Below are 23130 nucleotides of genomic sequence, written 5' to 3' on the forward strand. Positions count from 1 at the left end.
CTGAGACATGAACCAAAAATAACTCAAGTACAAGGCAGAATGTAGTTAGTGTCCTAAGAGAGATCCAGAGTACTATGTAAGTTCAAAGGAGGGAAAGCGCCCTTTTGACTGAAGAAGTTAGGAAAGGCTTTATCAAAGAACAGATAATATATGTCTTTAAGGTACATGTTGAACTATAAGAGCAGATGTGACTGTAGGGGAAGAAATTACAGAGGGAATGGCATGGACAAAGTTTTAGTAGCAAAAATTAGTTTTATATAGTGGTTAAATCTTTGAAGAGAGAAAACAGTGTCGCATGCCGAGACCTGGCACAGCCAGGGTAGGTGCTCCTTTGGATAGAGTGGTCCAGGAAGGCATCTCTGGGGAGGCACAGAGCACCACCACTGACCAGTTGTGAAGCCACCATCCTGGGCATCACAATAGGGGCTCAGTGAGTGACTGCTGAAGAATGGACGACTGACAACAACTGAGTAACCATGGGGGATTCAATCTTCAAAGTTCCATGAAGACAAAAGGTGGTATGAGAGAGAGGTGAGATGAAGGAGGGGAGGATGGAGATTGGGGGTGGGAATGGGATAGGAAGGGGCAGGGAAGGACTGAAGGTTGGCATCAGTTGGGCAAAGCTCAAGGTTACAGACCCCTGGCATGGGGAGGCAGAGGGTGGTTGGGGGTTGGCAGTGGGAAAGATGGAGTGTCAACACAACTAAGAGAAGCAACAGATAAAGAGGGGACCACTCAGGAGGAGAGAGAACAGAGGGCCTCTGCCTTTTTTTATATCCTTAGTCACCACCCTTTCCTCACAGAGGGCGACATCTGGGTCACCAGCATAGTGGACTAGAAATCAGAAAACCGTGTACTAGCTACGTGACCTTGAAGAAGCCATTTAACTTCTTTGAGACTTAGACACTTGCTTATGAGACACAGAGTTAGGATACTAATTTCCCCATTTTGTTCTGATCACCCAGTCTAAGGCAGGACCCCTTCCACTGCCTCAATTTCATTGCCTATGTCATTCCCCAGGTTATGGCCCCCATAGCACTGGCACTCTTTTAGGGGGACCAACCTTCCCAGTTTGCCTGGGATGGAGAGGTTCCTGAAACATAGGACCTTCTGTTTTAAAACTGGGACAGTTCCAAGTGAACTGAAACAAACTAGTCCCAGTATTTCCAAGACCGTCTTGTTTGTTTGTATACTATCTTCCTCTGAGCAATTATTCACTCTCTGTGGGTAGGGACTCCTGGTCTTCATGACTGTGTCTCTAGCGTGGCGTGGGGTCGGGGGAGTAGGCAAGGAAGAGAAATAGAGGAACAGATCACATTATGCCTTGAAATATGGCAGCAGTTGTGGCCAACACCCTTCTTTTATTGGCTTTGAAACCCTTCCTCTGAGATCATTTCCCTCGACATTATGAGGTGGCAGCTTCCTGTCCCGGAGAGGAGAAGCCCACATTATAATGAGAAGCCCAGGACTTTGTACGCTTGCTAAGTGGAGAGTAAGGAAGGGGAGGTAACTGAGAAGGGAGAGAAGGTTTCTGTTGGGGCCTTTGGTAGAGGGGGTGGAGCAAGAGTCCAGTCCTACAGGTAAGCTCACCTATCAGTCCAGCTGAGGGGGGGGGGTGTGGGGCCAGGCTGGTCAGAGGTAGACAGGAAGGGAGCCAAAGGCTGGGTTGGGCCAGATGCTGTTAGAGCTTTAACCAGTCGGTTCAGACTGGTTAAAGTTGCGGGCACACCAGTAGCAGGCTGGACTTGGGGCAGAGAGGAAGCAAGACAATGGAGGGGAAGATGCAGCCTGTGCTGTGGATGCTCTGTGCTGGTGAGTAGTGCCCAGGGGTGGGCAAGACAAGGGCTGAATGCTGAGGGTCTTGCACAGTCCCCCCAGGGAGGGCCTGCAATGACACAGTTGCATTCCTGCCAGACAGAATGACACATTCTGTCATTCAGAAAGCAGGGTCCGGGCCAGCACCCAGAATCAGAATGGTTTTTTATTTGCTTATTAGTAAACAAAATTCTAGCCCATTTCTGGAATAAATAACTCATTATATGTTCAAGATGATATTTTTCTGATCTCAGATCAGATCAGATGTAAGATCTGACAATGAGGAACAAAATATTTAAAATCAGGGTTGTTCCAGAAAAACCAGGATGTATGGCTCCAGGACTCTGGGATTTTAATCATTGCCTTAAAACCAGAGAAAGAGGCCAGGGTAAGTGTGATAACATCTGTATCACATATAAGGAAACTGAGGCAGAGAGATGCTGCAACTTACCCAGGGTCATGGACAGAGCTCAAAAATAAATCAACTAGAAAGGCCCTTTCCAAAGACCAAGGCTCTTCTGCTCTCTTGATACTCTGGTCACTGAAAACTCAAAAGATGAGGAAATCCCACAAAATAAAAACCAGACACTCACTGGTATAATGGTAGCCTCTAAATCAAGTGCTAAGTAGCAAAGTTGCTATGTGTGGACCCATGGAGTGTCTAAAGGTCAGCATGGAGATCTTGGTGTTAAGGTTCTGGGCATGGGCAGGAAGCAGAATGAGCAGTGAGTTGAGAGATGAGGGTTGGGGGAATTTTAGGAGTATCACTAATTCAGTGTATTTGATCATGCTGAGAATCTCATCAGCTTGCAATTTGATTTATTTTAAAATTCAACCATATGTTAAAACTAAAAATATTTATTTTATGAAATAGTCTTTAAATTCTATAGTGCTTTACAATGTTCAAGTTTCACACACATGATTTCATGTAATCCCACAATAACCCTTTTTCCCCCTACTCCTATATTTGCCCCTTCCATCCTCTCTCTCCCCACGGGTAGCCACTAGTTTGTTCTCCTGAGTCTGCTTCTTTTTTTTGTTTTATTTGCTGCTTTGTTGTATTTTTCAGATTCCACATATAGGTGCTATCATACAGTATTTGTCTTTCTCTGTGTCACCTTGCAATTTAGAAATTGTTGTGGGCTTCAGAAATCTGGCAAGACTGGGGAGTGTTGTCAAATCTGAGCTCATGGGTCCAATGCAGTGAGGCCAAATAAATGGAAATGGAGTTTGGAACAGAGAAAATTTATTGCAAGGGCCATGCAAGGAGAATGGATGGCTTGTGCTCAAAAGACCCAACTCCCCAGTGGGTTTCAGAGAAGCATTTTTAAAGGCAAATTGAAGAAGGGGAGTGGCAGGGTGTGTGGTCAGCTTGTGCACGATCCTGTGATTAGTCTCTGGGGCAGTTAACAGGGCAGTATGACAGGGGTCAGCATTATTAATCTTCCGGCTCCAATAGATCTAAGAACTACAAGTTCTTGGTCATCAAGTACTTAACTTCTTCCATTGGTGGAAGGTTTTAGCATCTGTAAAGCAACTCAGGAAATGTACATCAGATACTATTATTGAAGTACTCCAGGAAGGAACTCAATATTCTATGGTTAGCATGCGGCTGATTTACTGTTTAAATTCTCACCATTTCTCTTAGCCCACCTGCTAGTTTTGCATTAATTCTTGAGCCAGGCTTTGTGACTCAGGGGAGGCCTGGGAGACTACATCTTTTCTACAAACAAGAGGCAGGCCGAGGACATGGGGAGAGGAGGTCTGTCCTGGGAAGGATCTATAGAATCCTGCTCCATTACAGGAGGAGGTGAAGAGTTATACCAGGAAACTTGGGAGCCCCAAGGCCTGGGAAGTAGAATGGAGGAGGGTCTGATTTAGAACTCACTTTTCAGCTCCTTCAGGTAAGCCTCAGGTCCAGCTGGCCTGCCAGTTCAGGGTCATTCTCCCAAGGTCCCAGACTCATCCTCCTCTCCTATCGCTTGAAACCCGGCCTTAGGCCTCTTAGGTGGAGGGCATTCCAGTTCTAGGGAAGGGCTAGGTCAAACTCATCCAAGTTCTAGGGAGGCCCTGCCCGGAGGCCCACCTGATTGGGGCAGAGGGGCCCCTGTCTTTAGGCTAGAAGGCCTCCTTCATTCATTCCTTTATCCAAACAGCTCTTTACTGAGCACACAGTATGTGTAGGCACCACAGAAGCAAAGGATCTGGAATGATTAATCATGAGGGAAGCTGTCTCAGCCATGAGATCCAGACGGGAAGGATGTGCTTCAAACCCAGAGGGTAGGAGGCTGAAAGGATGACCACCCTCCCTGGGCTGGCCCAGCGACCTCTGATTGTCTTCTCCAAAGCCTAGAAGTCTCCCCCACGCTCTGCTTCCTCCTCCTCCTCGAGTAGACATCCCTGCATTTGTAGGCTGTCTGCAACCCCAAACGCATGCATGAATAAAAAGGAGGTTGGGCTTAGAGAAAAAACCCAACCCAACACACACACCCAGCTCAGAATGAAAATTAGCCTTGGAGTTTCACTGTGGCTCAGCGGTAATGAACCCAACTGGTGTCCATGAGGATGCAGGTTCGATCCCTGGCCTCGCTCAGAGGGTTAAGGATCCTGCATTGCTGTGAGCTATGGTGTAGGGTGCAGACACAGTTGCTGTGGCTGTGGCTGTGATGTAGGCCAGCAGCTGTAACTCCTATTTGAACCCTAGCCTGGGAACTTCCCTATGCTGCAGGTACAGCATTAAAAAAAAAAAAAAAGACAAAAGAAAAAATGAAAAGAAAAGTACCCTTAACTGTGAACTGCCTGGAGCGGTACATTTCACCTCTAACTGTGAGAAGGCATGTGACCCCTGGGTGAACTCATCCAGTAGAACCAGTTCTTGAGTTTGCATTCAGACACACTGATCAAGTGTGTCCTCTGTCCCCACCCATTTCCCTCCACCCTCCTAGCCTGGCCACAGGGGCTCACCACTTTCGCTTCCACACTTTACACTGAAGGAGAAGGGGTTGCAGCAGTGGGGTGAGGGAGGTTGGGCTTGGTGGCCAGCTGGGGTGTATGTTTGCCAAGTGGAAATGTTTGGGAGTGAAATAGCCATTGCCATATGCAAGTGAGCAATGAAGGCCCTCAGAGGCCAAACCAAAAAAACACTCGAGTGGCTCTCCCCACCATGGGTTGGGAGAGAACACCAGAGGAAGAGCAGGGAAATTAGGGAGGGCTTCCTGGAGGAGGTGGTAGTTAAGTTGGGTTCTAGAGGACATACTGGCCTTCATCCTTCTTCTGTTTTTCGTCTGAACTTGCTCAGTAACAACTTAAATTTTGCTGATGGCCTGGGCAGGGTAACAGAGTAGATGAAACTAGGATCTGGGACTTTGGGAAATCAGAATATAATCCCATAAGGTCAAAAAAAGGGGGCACAAACAGAAGATGGTGTGTTAGAAATTTAAAAACACTACTTAAACCAACTAAAAGGCAACTGGACATTTCTACCCAATGGCAGGGACATAATACTACTCTCTCCCTGGCAGATGCTCCCACCCCCTCCTCTGCCATCACAGGCACTCGAGAGGGACAGGCCCTCTTCCCTAAATGACTTTAGCATAGGGCAAACTACTTGACCTCAATAACTCAATTTTCTCATCTCTGAAATGGAGACGGTAACCTATAATGTGTGAAAATGCACACAGTACCTTTCATAGGGTTATTAGGGATAGTAAATGAGTTTGTCAATGTAAAGACCTTAAAACAGCACCTGGCACATAAAAAGCATTCAATAAATGCCTATTCTTGTTGTGTTATTATCAGTGTGGGCAAGTGTACATTACAGGAAAGTAGCTAGACTTTGGTGATCTGAGTGCTCTGATCTGGCAGACCTCTACCAAGAGAGTAAGAGTCACTGCGGATGAGGGATTGTCACCCCTCCCGAAGGGCTGCTAGGTAAAAGGCTCTGACTTGGGTATAAGACCAAAGCGCTTCCACTCTGGGAATTTTTCAGCCACCAGAATCCATGAAAGACTTGATGTGATGGCAGGTATAGCTGCAGGAAAAGAGATTCAGGAAGAGGAACCTCCCCCCTCCCAGGGAAGGGGAGTCCCTAAAATATTCTTCCCAGAACCACTAAATCTTGGAAGACTTGATAAAAAACAAAAGCAAACAAAAGCTCCATCTTCCTAGAACTAGAAGAAAGCGTGGAGTTTAAAATAGAAAAACTTAGGAAAGTACTGCTTTTTACCAAGGAATAAAGAAATCCATCATCGCAAACTATACCAGATGCTAAAAAAATATATCTTTTCTTTTCTCATCTAAAAAATATCAATAAGCCCATGGATGCTTAATTCATAATGGGTTTTTGAAGGGAACTGAGTTTCTAAGTTCCTGTCCTTTTGAGGCTGATCATACCATTTTTTAAAATTTCTTTTATTTATTTTTTATTTTTATTTTTTGGCTTTTTTAGGCCCACACTTGCAGCATACGGAGGTTCCCAGGCTAGAGGTCAAATCCGAGCTACAGCTGCTGGCCTATGCCACAGCCACAGTAACACAGGATCTGAGCCGTGTCTGCAATCTACACCACAGCTCATGGCAACACTGGATCCTTAACCCACTGAGAGAGGGCAGGGATCGAACCTGCATCCTCATGGATGCTAGTCAGATTTGCTTCCGTTGAGCCACAATGGGAACTCCTGATCATGCCATTTTATAATTCTTCCCCAGAAGCCTTTGTTAGAGCCACAATCCCCAGCAGGGATTAATGTTACCCACTCTGAAGCGCTGTGTTCCTGTTGGCCACACAGGCTTGGAGAGCTCTCAGGGGACTTCCCTGTTGGAACATGGGGTATTCTGAGCCCAATGTCACTTGCATTCCTAAGTCCATGCAGTGACCTGAACCAGGCTGTGACGTTTACCAGGCTCAGCCTCAGATATACACATCTGATGAGAATCAGATAAGAGAGTGCCCTTATGCCCAGTTAATCCTGACCCCAAGAGGGTAGTATTCAGGCCAGAGTCAGGGTGGTGTCAGCCAGCAAGTGTGCTGCAAGATGGGCAGCCCAGCCTTTCATCTGCTCCACAGCTCTGAGCCCTGTTGCTGTTCCAATTCCCAGGGTCTGGCTCTCACCCAGAGGCAGGGCCCTACCTGTCGGTGCCTAAGCAGAAGTCAGAAGCCATCGCTCACAGGAAGGCTCATGTGCCTGGGGAATTACAATGTCTGCTGTCAGAGATGAAATCAGTTTGAAAAAGCCCCAGCCCTAGTTCCAAGCCCAAAGAGGGAAGGATGTAATGAACGGTCAGCCTAAAGGGGTATATGTACAAAGGGGGAGGAGTGATGACTTAGGGCAGTGGCTGGCAACCCTGGCTGCCCACCACAGTCACCTGGGGAGTAGAAGTACAGATGCCCAGTCTCCCCCAGACCCTCTGAGTTGGAATCCTGAGGAGCGAGAATCTAAGCATTGCTCTGATTTTGAACAAGTTATCCAGGTGATTCTGATGTGAAAGTTTAGGTTCAGAGTTGCTTATTGGAACTTGAGGAAAAATAGGTTTCATGGCCAACTGTCTCTGTGACGGGGGCTGATAGTCTGCATGTGACTTGCAGCTCAGTTTTGCACCATCTGGCCTCTTCCCTGAGTTAATGCTCAGTCTCGACGCTGGTGTCTTATCTTCTCACACTTGTGTGGATGGACGTCACCTGGAGGATCTTGTTCACACGCAGACTGAATCAGTAAGCCCAGGGCAGGGCCTGAGATTCTGCATTTCTAACAAACTCCCAACTGATGATGATGATGCTGGTCCAGGGACTACAGATTGAGAAACGAGGCTCCAGGGAAGAACCACTCACTTCTTTCCCCATTTTCTTGTGGTTCCCTCCTGTTCATCCTCCAGTGTCGGCTCAAAAGGCCCTTCCTCAGGACAGCCTCTCCTCACCCCCAAATCCTCTGTTCAAGTCTGTCATTGAATGTGTACCACTGGTTACTAAGGCAGTTTCACATTTATTGCTGCAGTTTTTTGTTATTATCGTTTGGCTCCCTCAGAGGATCGGACATGGTGAAAGCAGGAACTGTGTCTGTTTCTGCTTGCCATTCTACCCCCAGAGTCCAGCAGTGTGCCTGGAACATGGGCATCCAGCAGCCATTTGCTGGTGGGTGTTAGAATGAGTACCTCCCTTTCGAACTCACTAGACAGCAAGCTGGTTTGCTCTCAGTATCTCCTATCCTGTCTTCCTTCCCTTCCTTCTGACACTATCCTGCTTCTCCCCAAGCCTCAATTTCCTAATCTCATTAGCTTTTATTAAAATTTATCCATTCTGGAGTTCCTGCTATGGCTCAGTGTGTTAAGAATCTGACTGCAGTGGCTTGGGTCCCTGCGAAGCCACAGGTTTGATCCCTGGCCTGGCACAGCGGGTTAAAGAATCTGGCATTCCTGAAGCTGTGGTGTAGGTTGCAGCTGAAGCTCACATTCAGTCCATGGCCTGGGAAATTCCATATGCCATGGGTGTGGCCATTAAAAAAAAAAAAATTGACCCACCCAGAGTCTCCTTCTAGACGGATGGCTGAGAAAGTCTAATTGAGAAATGGATTTGCCCCGTGGGTTAAAAGAAGAGAGTCACTTGCTGTATCTTCTCTGCCTCCCAGACAGCACTGGCATTTTAATAGGTGCTTTAGCATCTTCACTCAACAGTGGGAATTTCAGTACTGAGACAGCCAGTGGAGGACATGTTTGACTTCAAGGTAAAGATTAGTTGCTCCTCAAACCACTCCACCTTGGCAGCACTCAGTTTGTGTCCCTGTGTCCTTCCTGCCTGCTGAGCTTGTCTCTATTCCCAGATCACCCTGTCCCTGGAGCAGTTCTCTCTGCCCAGGGCACCAACGATCACACATGGAGCCCGCTTCCTTCCTGAGGTGCCTTCCTCCTCTACCACCCAGTGACCTTTGGGCAGCTTCCTTATCCTCTGCCCTGGTGAGTCCAGGATGCCATAAACACCTGGCATGAGCAGAACATGGTGATAGACGGGCGCTCCTACTTAGGATTGTCACAAAGTTCACTGGGAGAGAGGCATAAAATGTGGAGGACAGAGCTCACTGCCTCTCACCTGCCCACTGGCTTATCTCTGTCTGCATACATGGGAACAGCTGTCACTTGCTGTGGGCAAGGCGAGTCTTCCACTTATGCCCTGATTCCTCTTGACCCCCTAGGCTGGGGTCTTCTCCATCTGGCTCCTCCTCTATTTTCCTTCTCTTCTTTTCTAGGAGCTCCATCCCTATAACCCATAGGCCTGCTCAAGTCTCTCCATCTTCTATCCCAGAAGGGACTCAAAAAACCTTCTCAAGATCTTTCATGGCCTTCTGGTTCCTGTCTTCCCATCTTCCTGTGATAGGTGAGCTTCTTGACAAAAGAAGCTGCCCTCAGTGTCTCTATTCCCTCACTCCCTGCCTGACTTATAAAACTATAACAGGGCTTTATGGTTACAAGGGTACTGCATGTCTGTTGCAGAACAGTTGGAAAACAAAAATATGCAAAGAAACCCATCATCCCAGAATCCAGAGATAACTGCTATTAATTCTGTGTTTTGCTATATTTTCTTCTAGAACTTGCTTGCTCTCTGTGATTATGTGGAAATGGGGTGCTGTTGTCTGCACAGTTTTTCATCCTGCTTGACTCCTTTATATATACAAGTTCAACATAGTGAACTGAATACCTTGGGGGCTATTTCAAATTCCACCAGTGCAATAAGCCTTTCCATTAAAATCCTTTTTACAGGTCCTAATGCAGCCCCTCACCCTCACCCCCACTTCACTCTCTTAACACTTGCACTTAACACTTAATTAGGCTCTGTTAGGATGTAGGCTGACAGTGGCCTCTAACTTCATCCTGGGCCACTATAATAAGGTCTTATTAGCACCCAGATCTATGTAGCTACTTCCAGGAGGGAACTGGCAGGCCATGGGTACAAGAGAAGTCTGAGACACAGACCCTGCTGGAAGGAGATGCCATCTGATGAGGGGAGGAGGCCCCCACACACAGACCCACATTGACATGAGAATGACGTGTGATTCATGCTTCCTGAAGTGGTTCAGCCAAGCCAGTATACTATGGCTGGGATGGTCCTGATGGGTTCCCTGAGGAGGTGGGGCATGAACATGCCTCTGACTATTTTCCCAGGGCCTTACACTAAACTAGGACCTTAGGAAAAATTCATTAAATTGACCGGAATTTATGGATTCCTGTTGAGAAATAAAAGTTCAATAAACATCCATTGAGAGCTAACTCCCCACCCCACCCCTCCATTCCTCCTCCCCCAGCTGCCAATCTGAGAGGCCACAGAGATCATTCCCACCTGGGGGGGTGAGGACAGGACAAATCAACATGCCCATGCCTGTGTCCCTGCGGGCGGCAACCCTCACCCTAGACAGCAGTACTTTCTCAACGTCAGAGCATGCATCTAGTCCTGGGGAGGGATGGGTCCCTTCTGGCCGCCAGCCCCTCCTCCCTAACTAAGAATGTGGTTTCTCTGAGCAAATGGATTTTCCTAAGTGGAGGCATTACTGCCAGTTTCCCAAGGGTTCCCATAATGTGCTGTGGATGCCTCAAGCAGTCAGTTCCATCAAGCATTTCATTATCCTCCGTGGATGTATTGCTTTCTGGTTAGCTCTCAAGAGACCGTTTATTATCTTCTTAACAAACCTTAATTATTTACAAGCAATCCTTCAAGCTGGGTCTTCACATCCCGCCCACTTACAAAGGTTAAATGACCTTTCCTGTTTCCATCTGGGGCAACTTGCGAATTTGTCTTCCCCTCCCCGAGGCTCCTTTGGTTCTTCGTTTGATTTTTTGACATTTTCTAGCACTATGTAGAGTAAGTTCTTCAACCAGGTTTGTCTGGTTGTAAATTCTACCCATTTTTAAGTTTAAATTATCTATAACTCATGCATTTTTCTGTCAAAGAGCACTTATTTGAGTACCTCCTGTATCTTGGGCACTTTGTTGAGCATTGGGGATGTGAAAATGAAGACAGCACAGTACAGAGGAGAAAGAGGTGACAATACAGAATGCTGGCATAGGTCTTGCTAATGTGCCAGGGCAAAGGTTGTGCATGCTAAATGTGTTGTCATTCAAACCTCACAACATCTTTGAGTTAGATAATATTATTATCCTCAATTTATAATTGAGAAAACTGAGGCACAGAGAAGTTAAGTTGTGCAAGGTGGCACAGCTAGGGACACTAAGAATGAGAATGCCAGATGGGATAATTAAGCTCCAGCATTTGTGCTCTCGGACACTCTGCCATACTGTAAAATAAACTTTCATGAGAGAGAAGTTCTAGGATGAAGGTACCCATGAGTACTAGATGGCACAAAGGACAGAGTACTCAACACTCCTTAGGAGCGTTTGGACATTTTCTCTAGGACCATGTATGTGCTCAAAAGTCCTTCCTCAGCAAACTACTATAGTGCTGCGAGATTTTGATTCCTTCCTTGCAGGTAAAAGCACCTGCTCTTCCCATTCGTATACCCTTGAATAGGTTAACACATCACTGAAGTATTAGTTTTTTAACACCGTATGGTGAATTAACTTAGCAGATGGGTGATCTTTGTGAATATCAGAAGAGCTCAGCCTTGAAGAAAAAAAAAAAAAAAGGAGAGCCAAGAGCAAAGGAAAGAAAGAATAGTTCTGGAGCATGAGGGACACAGCTGTCAGCAGTAACAGGATGGGAGAGCTGCAGCTGCTAGGGAGAGGGCGGGTTCTGGGCCACCGGAAGGAAGATTCCCAATGTAGACCTGTAAAGCAAGTAGAAAAGGAGGTTGTTGGAAGGCTCTAGAAATGAACTTCTCCACTTCCCAGTTTTCTGATTACGGATTAGCTGTCCCACCAGGTGCTTTTGTCTCATCCATTGAGTAGGGATGTGAAGATCCCACAGAACAAAAACGCGAGGGCCACAGAGCTAATAAACATCAAGCCTATGGGAAGAAGTGAGAGGGACTGGGTTTATTGCAGATGAGGGTGAGAAAGCTGGTGATTACACACATCAGAAACCTCTGAGCGTATGATGGGAAATTATTAAGAAGTTAAGCCAGATGTCTTCGTTGCCAGTAATGTCAGAACAAGAGGATATTGACCGAATCAGTGAGGAGGATTTAGATTCGCTACGGAGGATTCCCAGTGATGGCTGTTGGCATGAAGTTCTTAAACATAGGATAAATTCTCATCTAGGATTATGGAAAATGTTAAGTGTGCCTCAGGGCACAGGATCAGCCTTTAAAGATCCTCCTCAGGTTTACAAATAGCATTTAAATAGTGCTCTGTATTTGTTCAAGATTTTTTTTTCCTGTATGAGTGCTTTCTCAACCATTCATTTCAATCTCTTTTCTCACAAGTTAACAGAAAATGACCTAAACTCACTGTAATAATGATCTCAAAAACCGATCTGTTCTTTAATTATAATCATTAGCAATTATTATTCCTTTATGATAGTTCACCCTTGGTGATTGTGGGTGCTTATCTAGTGTGATTAACTTCTAACCAAGGATGCACCTAAACAAAAGGTGAGAAAGTAGAAATTTTTAATACGAATATATATACATACACACACACATATATATAAAATGAAACTATCATATAGTCAGCTCTGATTCTGCATCAGGAAACATTCTAAACAAAGAATACATTTCATGTCATTTAATCTTCATACAACCCATTTTTCTTTTTCTTTTTTTCTTTTTTGCCTGTGCCTGCAGCATGGTAGTTCCTGGGCCAGGGATAGGACCCTAAGCCACAGCAGTGACAGTGCTGGGTCTTTAACCCACTGAGCCACAGAGAAACTCTCTTACAACTGATTTTTCACGCAAGGACTCTGGCACAGAGAGGTTAAGTAAACTGCTCCAGGTTATATGTTTTGTAAATAAAGGCACAGTAATTCCGGAGGCATTCTAGCTCCGGAGCCTGTGCATATAAACTAAATGCTATGCTACTTCCTGAAATGGCCATGGAGAAGTTGTGTATTAAGCATGGACTGGCACAGCAGCGGTCAAAGATGGCTGCATCAGAAAACCCTGAGCTCACCTCTTCCCACAGACACACGGAATCTACACATACATATAGAGCAATTCTTCCCGAGGAAGATCTGAGGACTCATTAAACAGCTACTGCACATAGAAGGACAACATGGAACTGGGTAGGAAAGATGGAGATACTGTATCCATTGGAACCCAACCCCCCCAGCATAGCAACCTGGAATAGGAAGCAATATTGCTGATGGGCCTGGATGCAGACTTGCCCAGCCTGGGAAACAGCATGAAAATCAGCAGTTTAAAGGGCACCTAGACTATATAGGAAGGAAATCCATTTACTAGAGCTTCTGCCAAAGGGGCATCATGTACACTGTAGTCACAGACCCACCCGACTTAAAAGAGAGGAGAGTCAGTGTCACATGGTAAGAATATATGTGATACTGATGTGGCCACACTCTTTTTCTCACCTTTTTTCTGATAAACTTATATAAAATAAATGCCCCTAGGAGTACCCTCTCTTTACTTGACTTAATCTTATTCATCAAATTTATTACCACATTTAAAAGCTCCATAAATAAATTTTAAATAAATAAGTAATCATCATAACAAAAAAGATGGTGGGGAATATTTATTGAGAATGTTCTATGTACCAGGAGCTAAGCAAAGCACCTACACATGATATCTCATTCATCTCATTGTTTTTCAATGGCTCCAGTGAGTATTAGTATTCCTTTTTGTAGATAAGAAAACCTAGGCTGAGAAAAGTTTACACAGTAAGTAAGAGATGGGGCTGACTCTCAAAACCAGGCTTTTACCCACCACAGAACACACTTGAATTTGTTGAGATGCTGCAGGATGAGGACAGGGTCTACCAAGTCCACGTGTTTGTCTTCACAGTCTTTGAGGAGAGCAGCTGGTGTGCCATGGCCAGGACCCCAGTGGTAGTGTATCTAGCTGTGGCTGGAGGAGGAAGGGCCCCACTGGGTATCCCTTAAGAGGTTGAGTGGACCATGAGTGGGTATGCCTATGTCATTTCCTTCCCACTTTCTTTCTTTCCCACATACTTAACCCAGTCTGGGTGACTGTCCATGCCATCTCTGTGGAAACCCCAAAGGATGTTCTTCGGGCTGCTCGGGGAGAGAGTGTCACCCTTCCGTGTACCTACCAAACTTCCTCCCTCAACCGAGAAGGATTTATCCAGTGGGACAAGCTTCTAAGGAGTCATACGGTAAGGATTTTTAAAAACTTGGGTGCATCACAGGAAGGAGTATGACCTGATCATGACCTCTTGGAAGATAAGCACTACAAAGTCTTTCAATAAATGTTAGATAGAATTGGAGTTGCCATTGTGGCATAGCGGAAACGAATCCGACTAGTATCCATGAGGATGCAGTTTCGACCCTGGCCTTGCTCAGTGGGTCAGAGATCTGGCATTGCTGTGGCTATGGTACAGGCTCCAATTTGACTCCTGGCTTGGGAACTTCCATATGCCATGGGTGTGGGCCCCCGACAAAAAAAGAATAGGGGTTTCCTGTGGCTCAGTGGGTTAAGGATCTGGTGTTGTCACTGCTGTGGTTCAGGTTGCTGCTGTGGCACAGGTTCAATCCTTGTCCAAGGAATGAATATAACACACACACACACACACACACACACACACACACATATATATAGGGAGAGAGAGAGAGAGAGAGAGAGAGAGAGAGAGAGAGAGAGAGAGAGAGAGAGAATTGACTTAGTATTAACTTAGTTAGCACCCAGGCTGGGCTGGGTGGAGAGGGAGTGGTGAATGTTGCACCCAGGGAGAGCCATATGGTGCCACCTCTATGTTGAAAGAGTCACCTTCCCTAAAACTTCTTTGTTGGCCACTCTCAAAGGACCTAAACTGTATCCTTTGAATCAGTCATTTCTTTTGATAAGCATAGAGCTCTCCCTGAGGTCAAATTTTGTTATAGGATTTTTTTTTTTCTCTTCCCTTTTTGGGAGTATGGAGATTTTATTTTATTTTCTATTTTGGAGTAGACAATATAATCCCATGATTCAAGAATTAAAACATCATAAAAAGTATACAATGAAAAGTCTCATTCCCATCCCTGCCCTTCCCATCTGATCCACCATGTTCCCATACTTAACTCTCTACCTCCCCATCCCCCGAGTAAGGCTAATTCTCACTGGTACTGATTGTTTGGGACCAGCATTTATACTGATTGATTGGTATCTCTGCTATAATCATTCAGTATCTTGAATATCACTTTGGCTGAGATAACTCATGTGGTTTCCTGTGTATCCTTGCAGAAATTCTTTATGCAATTCAGGAAAATGTGTATATATTCACACATACACACATGTGTATGTATGTGTTCCTGTTTCCCCCTCTTTTTATACAAAAGGTAGCATACTGTAGGCACTGTTCTGTCCCTTGCATTTTTCACCTAGTAGTTCCTGAAAAAGCTTTCTATATCAGTTAATAAAGAGTTTCCTCATTTTGTTAGAGCTGAGGAAAAGTCCACCATGTGGATATACAATTATTATTATTATATTATTATGTGGTCTTTTTGTCTTTTAGGGCTGCACCCACGGCATATGGAGGTTCCCAGGCTAGGGGTCTAATCGGAGCTGTAGCTGCCAACCTACGCCACAGAAACGCGGGATCTGAGCCTCATCTTCGACATACACCACAGCTCACAGCAACACTGGATCCTTAACCCACGGGGAAAGGCCAGGGATTGAACCCACATCCTCATGGATCCTAGTCGAGTTCATGAACTGCTGAGCCACGATGGGAACTCCATACATGGTTATTATTTAACCAGCCCCCTAATGACAGAAATTTGCTTATTTTCAACCCTCTTATACCAAGAATAACCCTTTATACATGGCATTGGGTGTGTGTGTAGATACACCTGTGGTGTATATTCCCACAAAGGGTAAATGCTTACATAATTTCTATAGGGAGCACCAAACTGCCCTCCATAGGGAAACACTTTGTGTTCCCACCAGCCGTATATGAGAAGGTCTGCTCCCCTACAGCCTCATTTGTGTGGTATGCATGTGCTAAGAGACACGTGCATGTGCCTAATGATTACACAGTACAAAAGCACACAGAGTGGAAATATGTCTTTGTCCGACGCTAGAATGCCAGTCCCTTACTCCCCTCACCAAAGGCAACCATTATCAGATGCTCTACGAATATATGATGCATTTACAAACACAGACATATATGTGCATATGTTTACATGTACATATATCAATATGTATGTTTATCTAACTACACACGCCCTGTCCTACACTTGGGTTTTTTTCTTCTTAACAATATACCTTGGAGCTCTTTCCATATGCCAGCACATTTATATTTATCTCATTCTTTTTTAAACATTTGCATTAAGTATTCCATTTTATGAATGCTTTACATGTACCAATGACAGACATTTGGTTTGTTCCCTATATTTTTCTGCTACAAATGATGCTGCACTAAAGATCCTTATATGCATGTCTATGGGTATATATTTATAACAATTATAATTATTTATAAATATATACTTATATATAAAAAATATATAGGATAAATTATTTAGAATGGAACTTCTGTGTCAAAGGATATGTGAATTTAAACTTTTGATAAATAATATCAAACCATTCTCATTAGATGTCAGGCCAGTCTTCGCTTTCACCAACAACAATGCAGGTGCCTATTTCCCCAACACAGAGTATTGGAGAAACTATTTATTTGCCAATTTGATGAGTGAAAAAGTATCTCATTGTTGAGCAAATTCACATTTCTTTAACTGTAAGAAGAACATCTATTCATAAATTTAAAAAGTGTGGTCTACTTTAAAAATTCAAACATGCCTGGCATCAGGTCCCCAACCACTTAGAGTGAAAGCAGGTAGCTTTTTCCACGACAGAGAAGAAGGGTGATCCAGGACACACAAGTGCTAGAGCAGCAAGGCTGATAGGAAAGAAGAGTATATTTTGGCCTGAGGCATCCTGTTGTCTGTTGCCCAAGGGACCCTGAAGGGCCCCGGCACGTGTCCTATCTGTTTCCAGAATTCCAGGAAAAAACCTAGAGAGGGCAGCTGTTGCCTTCAGCTTGCAGAAATTGAAGGATACCATCTTTTGCCATCACAAATATTCAGCAAACCAGATGTTAGGTCTCTGCCAGGCACTTTTCTGAGTGCTGAGATAAATGCTAAAGATCTCTTGTTGATGGATGGGTCCCTAAAGGGTTGAGGCAATCCCTTTGAGAGCAAGCAAGGATGCAGAGAAAGGGATTATATCTGTGCCCTCTAGGAGATTACCGTGGCAGGGTCTAGCGGGGGTGTGTGACCTGGGGGAGATCCAAGAAGGAGGAAGCCTCAGGGGACCTGTGATTTGGGGCACAAAGAGGCCTTGGCAGAGCCAGTGAGTCAGAAAAGAGCTGAGCTGGGAAAGACCAGCATCCACAGACAGGTCCAGAGCCCAAGATGTGTCTTCACCTCCTGCCTTGTTGCTCCTCCCCTTCTCAACCAAGCTTCCCAAGAGTTATCTGCCCCCTACCAGGACAGTAGCATGCTTATACCCTGCACAAGCATACCCAGCCCAGGGGGCCTGCTCTCCATGAGCCTAGCACGGTGTGACTGTCCAAAGACCAGAGCGTCTTCCCTGTTTGCATAAAGAGCCTGCACAGGCATCACACCTGGCTCTGAGTTTCACTCTTTTCCCTGCCAGCATGGTTTGCCTTCCTCCCCTGACACACCACCGACGTCGCCTGCAACTTCTCTTTTGTTCAATTCAACATGCTGATTCAGTCATCTTATTTAATTTCTCCCTGGCTTTTCTGTCAACGACTTTCCCATCTTGGAATCTCCCTCCCTTGGCTTTTGGGTAGTCTTGTCTTGGTTTCCCTCTTATCTCTCTGACCTCTCCCTGACCTTTCTGAATGAAGTAACATGGGGATTTGCCATTTCTCTACCCATTTACCTGAGGTGACTTCATCCAGCCCACAGCTCAGTTAATATCAGCATGACTCCCAAAACTTCCTCCCCGGTGGCACTCAGCTGACCTATCGAGCTCCTATTGAACTCATCCACCTGGGTACCCTGTTCATGCTTCATGCATCTCATAGAAACAGAATGCATTATTTTTTCATAAAATGTTCTCTTTCTAGGTGTTTCCTCTTTTGGAAATGACATCACCATTCACTCAAACATCCAGGTCAAGAAACTCTTACACTTGCGATTTTCTGCTCCTTAACTTTGTATGTTTAATCCCTCCAATCCCATTGGTCCTGCCTCTTTACCACCCCTCAAATTCACTTCTATCTGTTCTTTCTATCTTCATTCCCATAGCCTTGTCTGAAGACCCATCATTTTTCACCTAAGCTGCTAAACTTATTTCTTAACTAGTTCTCCTCTAGTCCAGTTCATGTCCCACCCTGTATTGAGAGCTAATTTCCTAAAATACTAAAATACACAGCTGTCAGGATACAATGTAAACCATTTAGTCTCATATACAATGTCTACTATCTGGCAATGTAGAATCTCCAGAGCTCAGACTCTGAAGCCAGAATGCCCAATTCAAGTCCCAGCCCTGTCATTTACTTAACCATATAACTTGGGGAGAGATATTTAACCTCTTGGTGCCTTGGTTTGCTCATGTGTGAAACAGGTATAATAATCTCCGGGGTGTTGTGAGGATTAAATGAGATAATAAAGAGTGCTTAGCATGGTACCTTGCCCATAGCGTATACTCAATAAAGAGCTGCTATGATCTTTATTGCTACCTCCCATTTGCTCACTGACACACTCACCTCCATTCATAACAATCACTTAGGGTTGATGAGTTTCTTCCCACTTCTAGGTCTTTCCCCATTGTTTTCCCTTTGCCTGAAATGCCGAATACACTTATCCCATTCCAACACCCACTGCCCCAATACCCCCAGCCCTTTGCCTGACTAATTCCTATTAGTCCTCCAGGATTCAAGACATTACCTTCTGGGAATGCTCCTAGGAAACCTCCCCTGACTTTCCAGTTTAGATGTAATACTTCTCTTCTGAGATCCCATAGCTAATCATAAGATGCTCTGATGTTGGTTTGCCTTCCACCTTGTTCATCTTTGAGGGCAGAAATCATGAATTGCTCATCTTTGACTGTCAGGCACCTAGCAGATGCTCACCAATAATGGCCAGCACTTACAGAAAACTTACCACACTGGGCAGTGCCCCTGTGCATATATTATCTACTGTAAGTCTCACAAAAACCCTATGTATAGGTGTTGTGATTATTTCCATTTTGTAGAAGAGGAAACACAGTCATAGAGAGGACAAGCATTTTGCTCAAGGTCATAAAATTTGTAAGTGGCAGAACTGGGATTTGAACTTAGGCAGTGTTTCAAAAGTAGTGGTCTTAGCTAGTACCAACTTCTCTTTGATAAATGATGAGTATGTCAGTGAATAAATACATTCCAAAGCCAAGAGTCAGGTAAATAAAGGATGGCTACGTAGCACAATGCCTGCACATAGTAGGTCCTCAGTAAGTATTGGTTGACTGGATGTTTGAGAACAGACAATGAGCTAAAATGGAATGGATAAGAGAGGTGCCAGAGGTTACAAGAGATGAAAGTCTCATGATCTGAGAAAGTCTTCCTTATTCATATGTGCTCCTGTGGTATGAACTGCCTACCTGCCCTAGGATTTCAATAGTTTCACTAAAAATTGGAGTTCTTTGGGGGTTTAGTGGTTAAGGAATTGGCATTGTCAGTGCTGTGGCAAGGGTTTGATCCCTGGCCCCAGGAACTTCTGTATGCTGCGGGTGTAGCCAAAGTATATATATTTTCACTAAAAATATATATTCATTATAAGAAAAATCCACAGGTGGGCACATGCACAGAGCTGTTTGTTCTGTGGGGTTGGTGTATCAGAACATCTGAGCCTGGGGTTGGGGGATGAAGGTAGGCAGGAGAGCCTGCAGCACCACACCAGGGCCTTAGGGTGAAGACCAAATGGTATTTCCTCTTCCTCCCAGGAAAGGGTAATCACCTGGATATTTACGACCAAAAACTACATCTACGGTGACCTTTACCTGAACCGTGTCAACCTGTCAGTCCAAGTCGATCGGTCAGATGCCTCTGTCACCATCGATAAGTTGACCATGGATGACAATGGTACCTACGAGTGCTCCGTCTCTCTGATGTCAGATATGGAGGGCACCTCCAAGTCCCGCGTCCGCCTCTTGGTCCTGGGTGAGTGCCTCCTTCTTCTTCCAGGCTGGTAGGAAGACGCTGGGTAGAGGATGGGGTGCGAGGAGGAGGACACCCCAGTGGTCAGATAAAGCCAGCCCAGTGAGCAAGCAAACCCTGACCTGGAGCTTAGACTCCTCCCCTTGCCCGTCTGTTGGGGAGGCGGGTACTCCTCCTTCCTCTGGGGCTAAACCTGTTCTCCCTGGGCAGACAGATCCCAGGGCAGAGGTCAAGGCTGATTTGGAGTGGTCCCTGGGGGTCCACCTTGGAGAACTTGCCCATGCTCTGTCCAGTGCTCTTTCCTTCACATCAGCTCTCCTCTTTTCCATGCTAAATTTACTAAACAGAAGAAAAAAGGAAATCCTAGATCCTCACTGCCTTACTTTGAAGCTGGGGGCCAAATTGTGACTCTCTTAAAGGTCAGGCCCCTCTCCTGGCCCTGAATTCAGCTAATCAGCTAAGCCCTTCACGCCACCATCTCCCACATCTCCTCACCTCTCGGCTCTAACACATCATCGATCAGGTTCTACTGCCTCTGAAATATCTCCCATGATCATGTTCTTTCCATACAAATGGCTTATTATTGGGATTTATAGCTTTGGAATGACTGAAACGGTCATCAACTTTTAGTATCTTCACTCTGCAGATGAGGCGCAGAGGAAGCAGGCACCTGACTCAAAGTCAAATGGTTATTGGAAAAGCTCGTGACCATGTGTGTCCACTGTATGCAATGGCCCCCACCTGGGAGTTAGTGACACTTTAAACCAAAGCAATGGACTCTGTTTGCTTCATTTTTCCTCTTTTTACATTACATAGTGGGCATCTTTTTTTTTTTTTTTTTGTCGTCTTTTTTAGGGCTATACCCACGGCATATGGATATTCCTAGGAGAGGGGTCCTATTGGAGCTACAGCTGCCAGACTACACCACAGCTACAGCAGCACAGGATCTGAGCACACTGGCAGCCTACACCACAGCTTATAGCAACACCAGATCCTTAACCCAATGAGTGAGGCCAGGGATCGAACCTGCAACCTCATGGTTCCTATTTAGATTATTTCCGCTGTGCCACGACGAGAACTCCAGTGGGATCTTATTTTTAGTTGCATAAGGTGGCTTCCTGGGTTTTTGAAGCACTGTGGTGATTCAAATTATAAAGCCTTGTATAAGGGAATAACCATCTCCTCCTTGCACCCTACTACCAAGAAGGTGGCCAAGGGTAGCACTTGTGTGTATTCTTCCATATGCTCTTTCCATACACACAGACACACACTTTCTTTTTCTTTCTTTCTTTTCCTTTAAAGAAGAGGTCATATTATAAAGATTACTGTAACTTTTTTTTCTTAATGTTTTACGCACATTTCTCCAGATCTATACGTACAGATCTATCTATTAACAGAACACATTCCCTCGAATGAATGTACTATGATTTCTCCCAGTGTTCCATCAGTGTTCCATACAGAAAAGCATTCTCAGCCTACTTCCATATTTTTTTTTGTACAAACAACACTGATGTATACATGCATATATATATGACCATAAATTTGGGGGAAAGTGAAAAAAATAAACTCTTGAATTTTATTCTGTATATTGAAACTTATCTTTTAAGGAAGCAATTTGTATAGTACTTGCTTGTATGCCCTTTGACCTTTCTTGAGGTTTTCATAAGCATTTAATTTTTATACTGTCAATGACAGATTTACATTATATATTTTAAATAACACACACAGATAGTTATAGGCGTATATATGTCTATGTATGTATATTCTTTCCTGTATTGTCTTTATTTCTATTGGATAGATTCTTAAAAGTAGGATTTCTAGGGAGTTCCCTTATGGTGCAGCAGGTTAAGGATCCAGCATTGTCATTGCAGTGGCTTGGGTCACTGCTGTGGAGCAGTTTCGATCCCTTGCCCAGGAATTTCCATGTGCCAAGGGCATGGCCGAATAAAAAAGAGGGTTTTGGAGTTCTCCCATGGCATAGCAGGTTAAAGACGTGGTGTTGTCGCTGTAGCGACTTGGTTGACTGCTATGGTGTGGTTTGAACCCTGGCCTGGGAACTTCCACGTGCCACAAGTGTGGCAAAAAAGAAAAAAAAAAAAAGTAGGATTTCTAGGTCAAGGACTATGCTGTCATTAAATATTACTCCATACTGGCAAGTAACTTTTTCTGAAGCAACTTATACTGCCTGAGCATTACATTTTCCTATATTCCTACCAGTAGTGAACATCACCAACCTTTTAATTTACTTAAATTTTTTTTTTCTTTTTAGGGCCACACCAGCTGCATATGGAAGTTCCCAGGCTAGGAGTCAAATCAGAGCTGCAGCTGCTGGGTACAGCACAGCCACAGCAACGCTGGATCCTTAACCCCCTGATCGAGGCCAGGGATAGAACCCACACGCTCATTAATACTAGTCAGATTCATTACCACCGCACCATGAGGGGAACTCCGAGAATTCTCTTTAAAGAAATCTCCTCCCTGGAGTTCTGGGTTTTGCAGCAGGTTAAGGATCCAGAGTTGTCACTGCTGTGGCTTCCATTACTGCTGTGGCGTGGGTTCAATCCCTGGCTCAGGAACTTCTGCATGGTGTGCATGCAAAGAGGGGGAAAAAAAAAAGAAAAGAAAAGAAAAAAAATCTCCTGGATGAAGCACTAGCTTTCTGGAGGAGGGGAATTCCTCTAGGATAGAGGCTTTGGAAGGTCACTGAGATGTTCTTCACCTCTCTCCTCAGTGCTGGGGACACTTGCCATTCAGAGCCTCAACCTGAGAATTTTAGTGGACATTCTGAGTCACAGGAGAAGTCTCCTTCCGCCTCCTGCTGATGTTTTCTGTCATGGGTTTGGGGTCTCTTGTCCTGCACAGGGTTTCTCACTACTGTCTCTGGGGTTATGACAATGAACTGAATGTTCTTTTCTTATATCTGTAAGCCGTATTTTTTACCCTTAGACCTTTACTTTAGCTAGAATTTACTTAGGGGCATAGGATGCTAAGGGTTTTTGTTTTCTTCCAAATGGATAATCAGTTACATCAGCATCATTTATTAACACCAAAGAAACAATTATTTTCCCACTGGAATGCCAACTTTGTCACATCTTAAGTTCTTACATGG

The 23130-nt window shown here is 44.8% G+C and overlaps 1 protein-coding gene across 1 annotated transcript in view; it reads left to right on the plus strand.

The window, feature by feature from the left end:
• Positions 1446-23130, plus strand: part of GPA33 (glycoprotein A33) — a 38588-nt gene continuing 16903 nt past the window's right edge. The window contains exons 1-3 of the mRNA XM_005663142.3: positions 1446-1812; positions 13882-14036; positions 19808-20024. Coding sequence (XP_005663199.1) covers positions 1770-1812; positions 13882-14036; positions 19808-20024 — 415 coding nt within the window. The 5' untranslated portion in view covers positions 1446-1769. The remainder of the gene's footprint in view (positions 1813-13881; positions 14037-19807; positions 20025-23130) is intronic.

Source organism: Sus scrofa, chromosome 4, assembly GCF_000003025.6.
Source record: "Sus scrofa isolate TJ Tabasco breed Duroc chromosome 4, Sscrofa11.1, whole genome shotgun sequence".
Taxonomy (NCBI): domain Eukaryota; kingdom Metazoa; phylum Chordata; class Mammalia; order Artiodactyla; family Suidae; genus Sus; species Sus scrofa.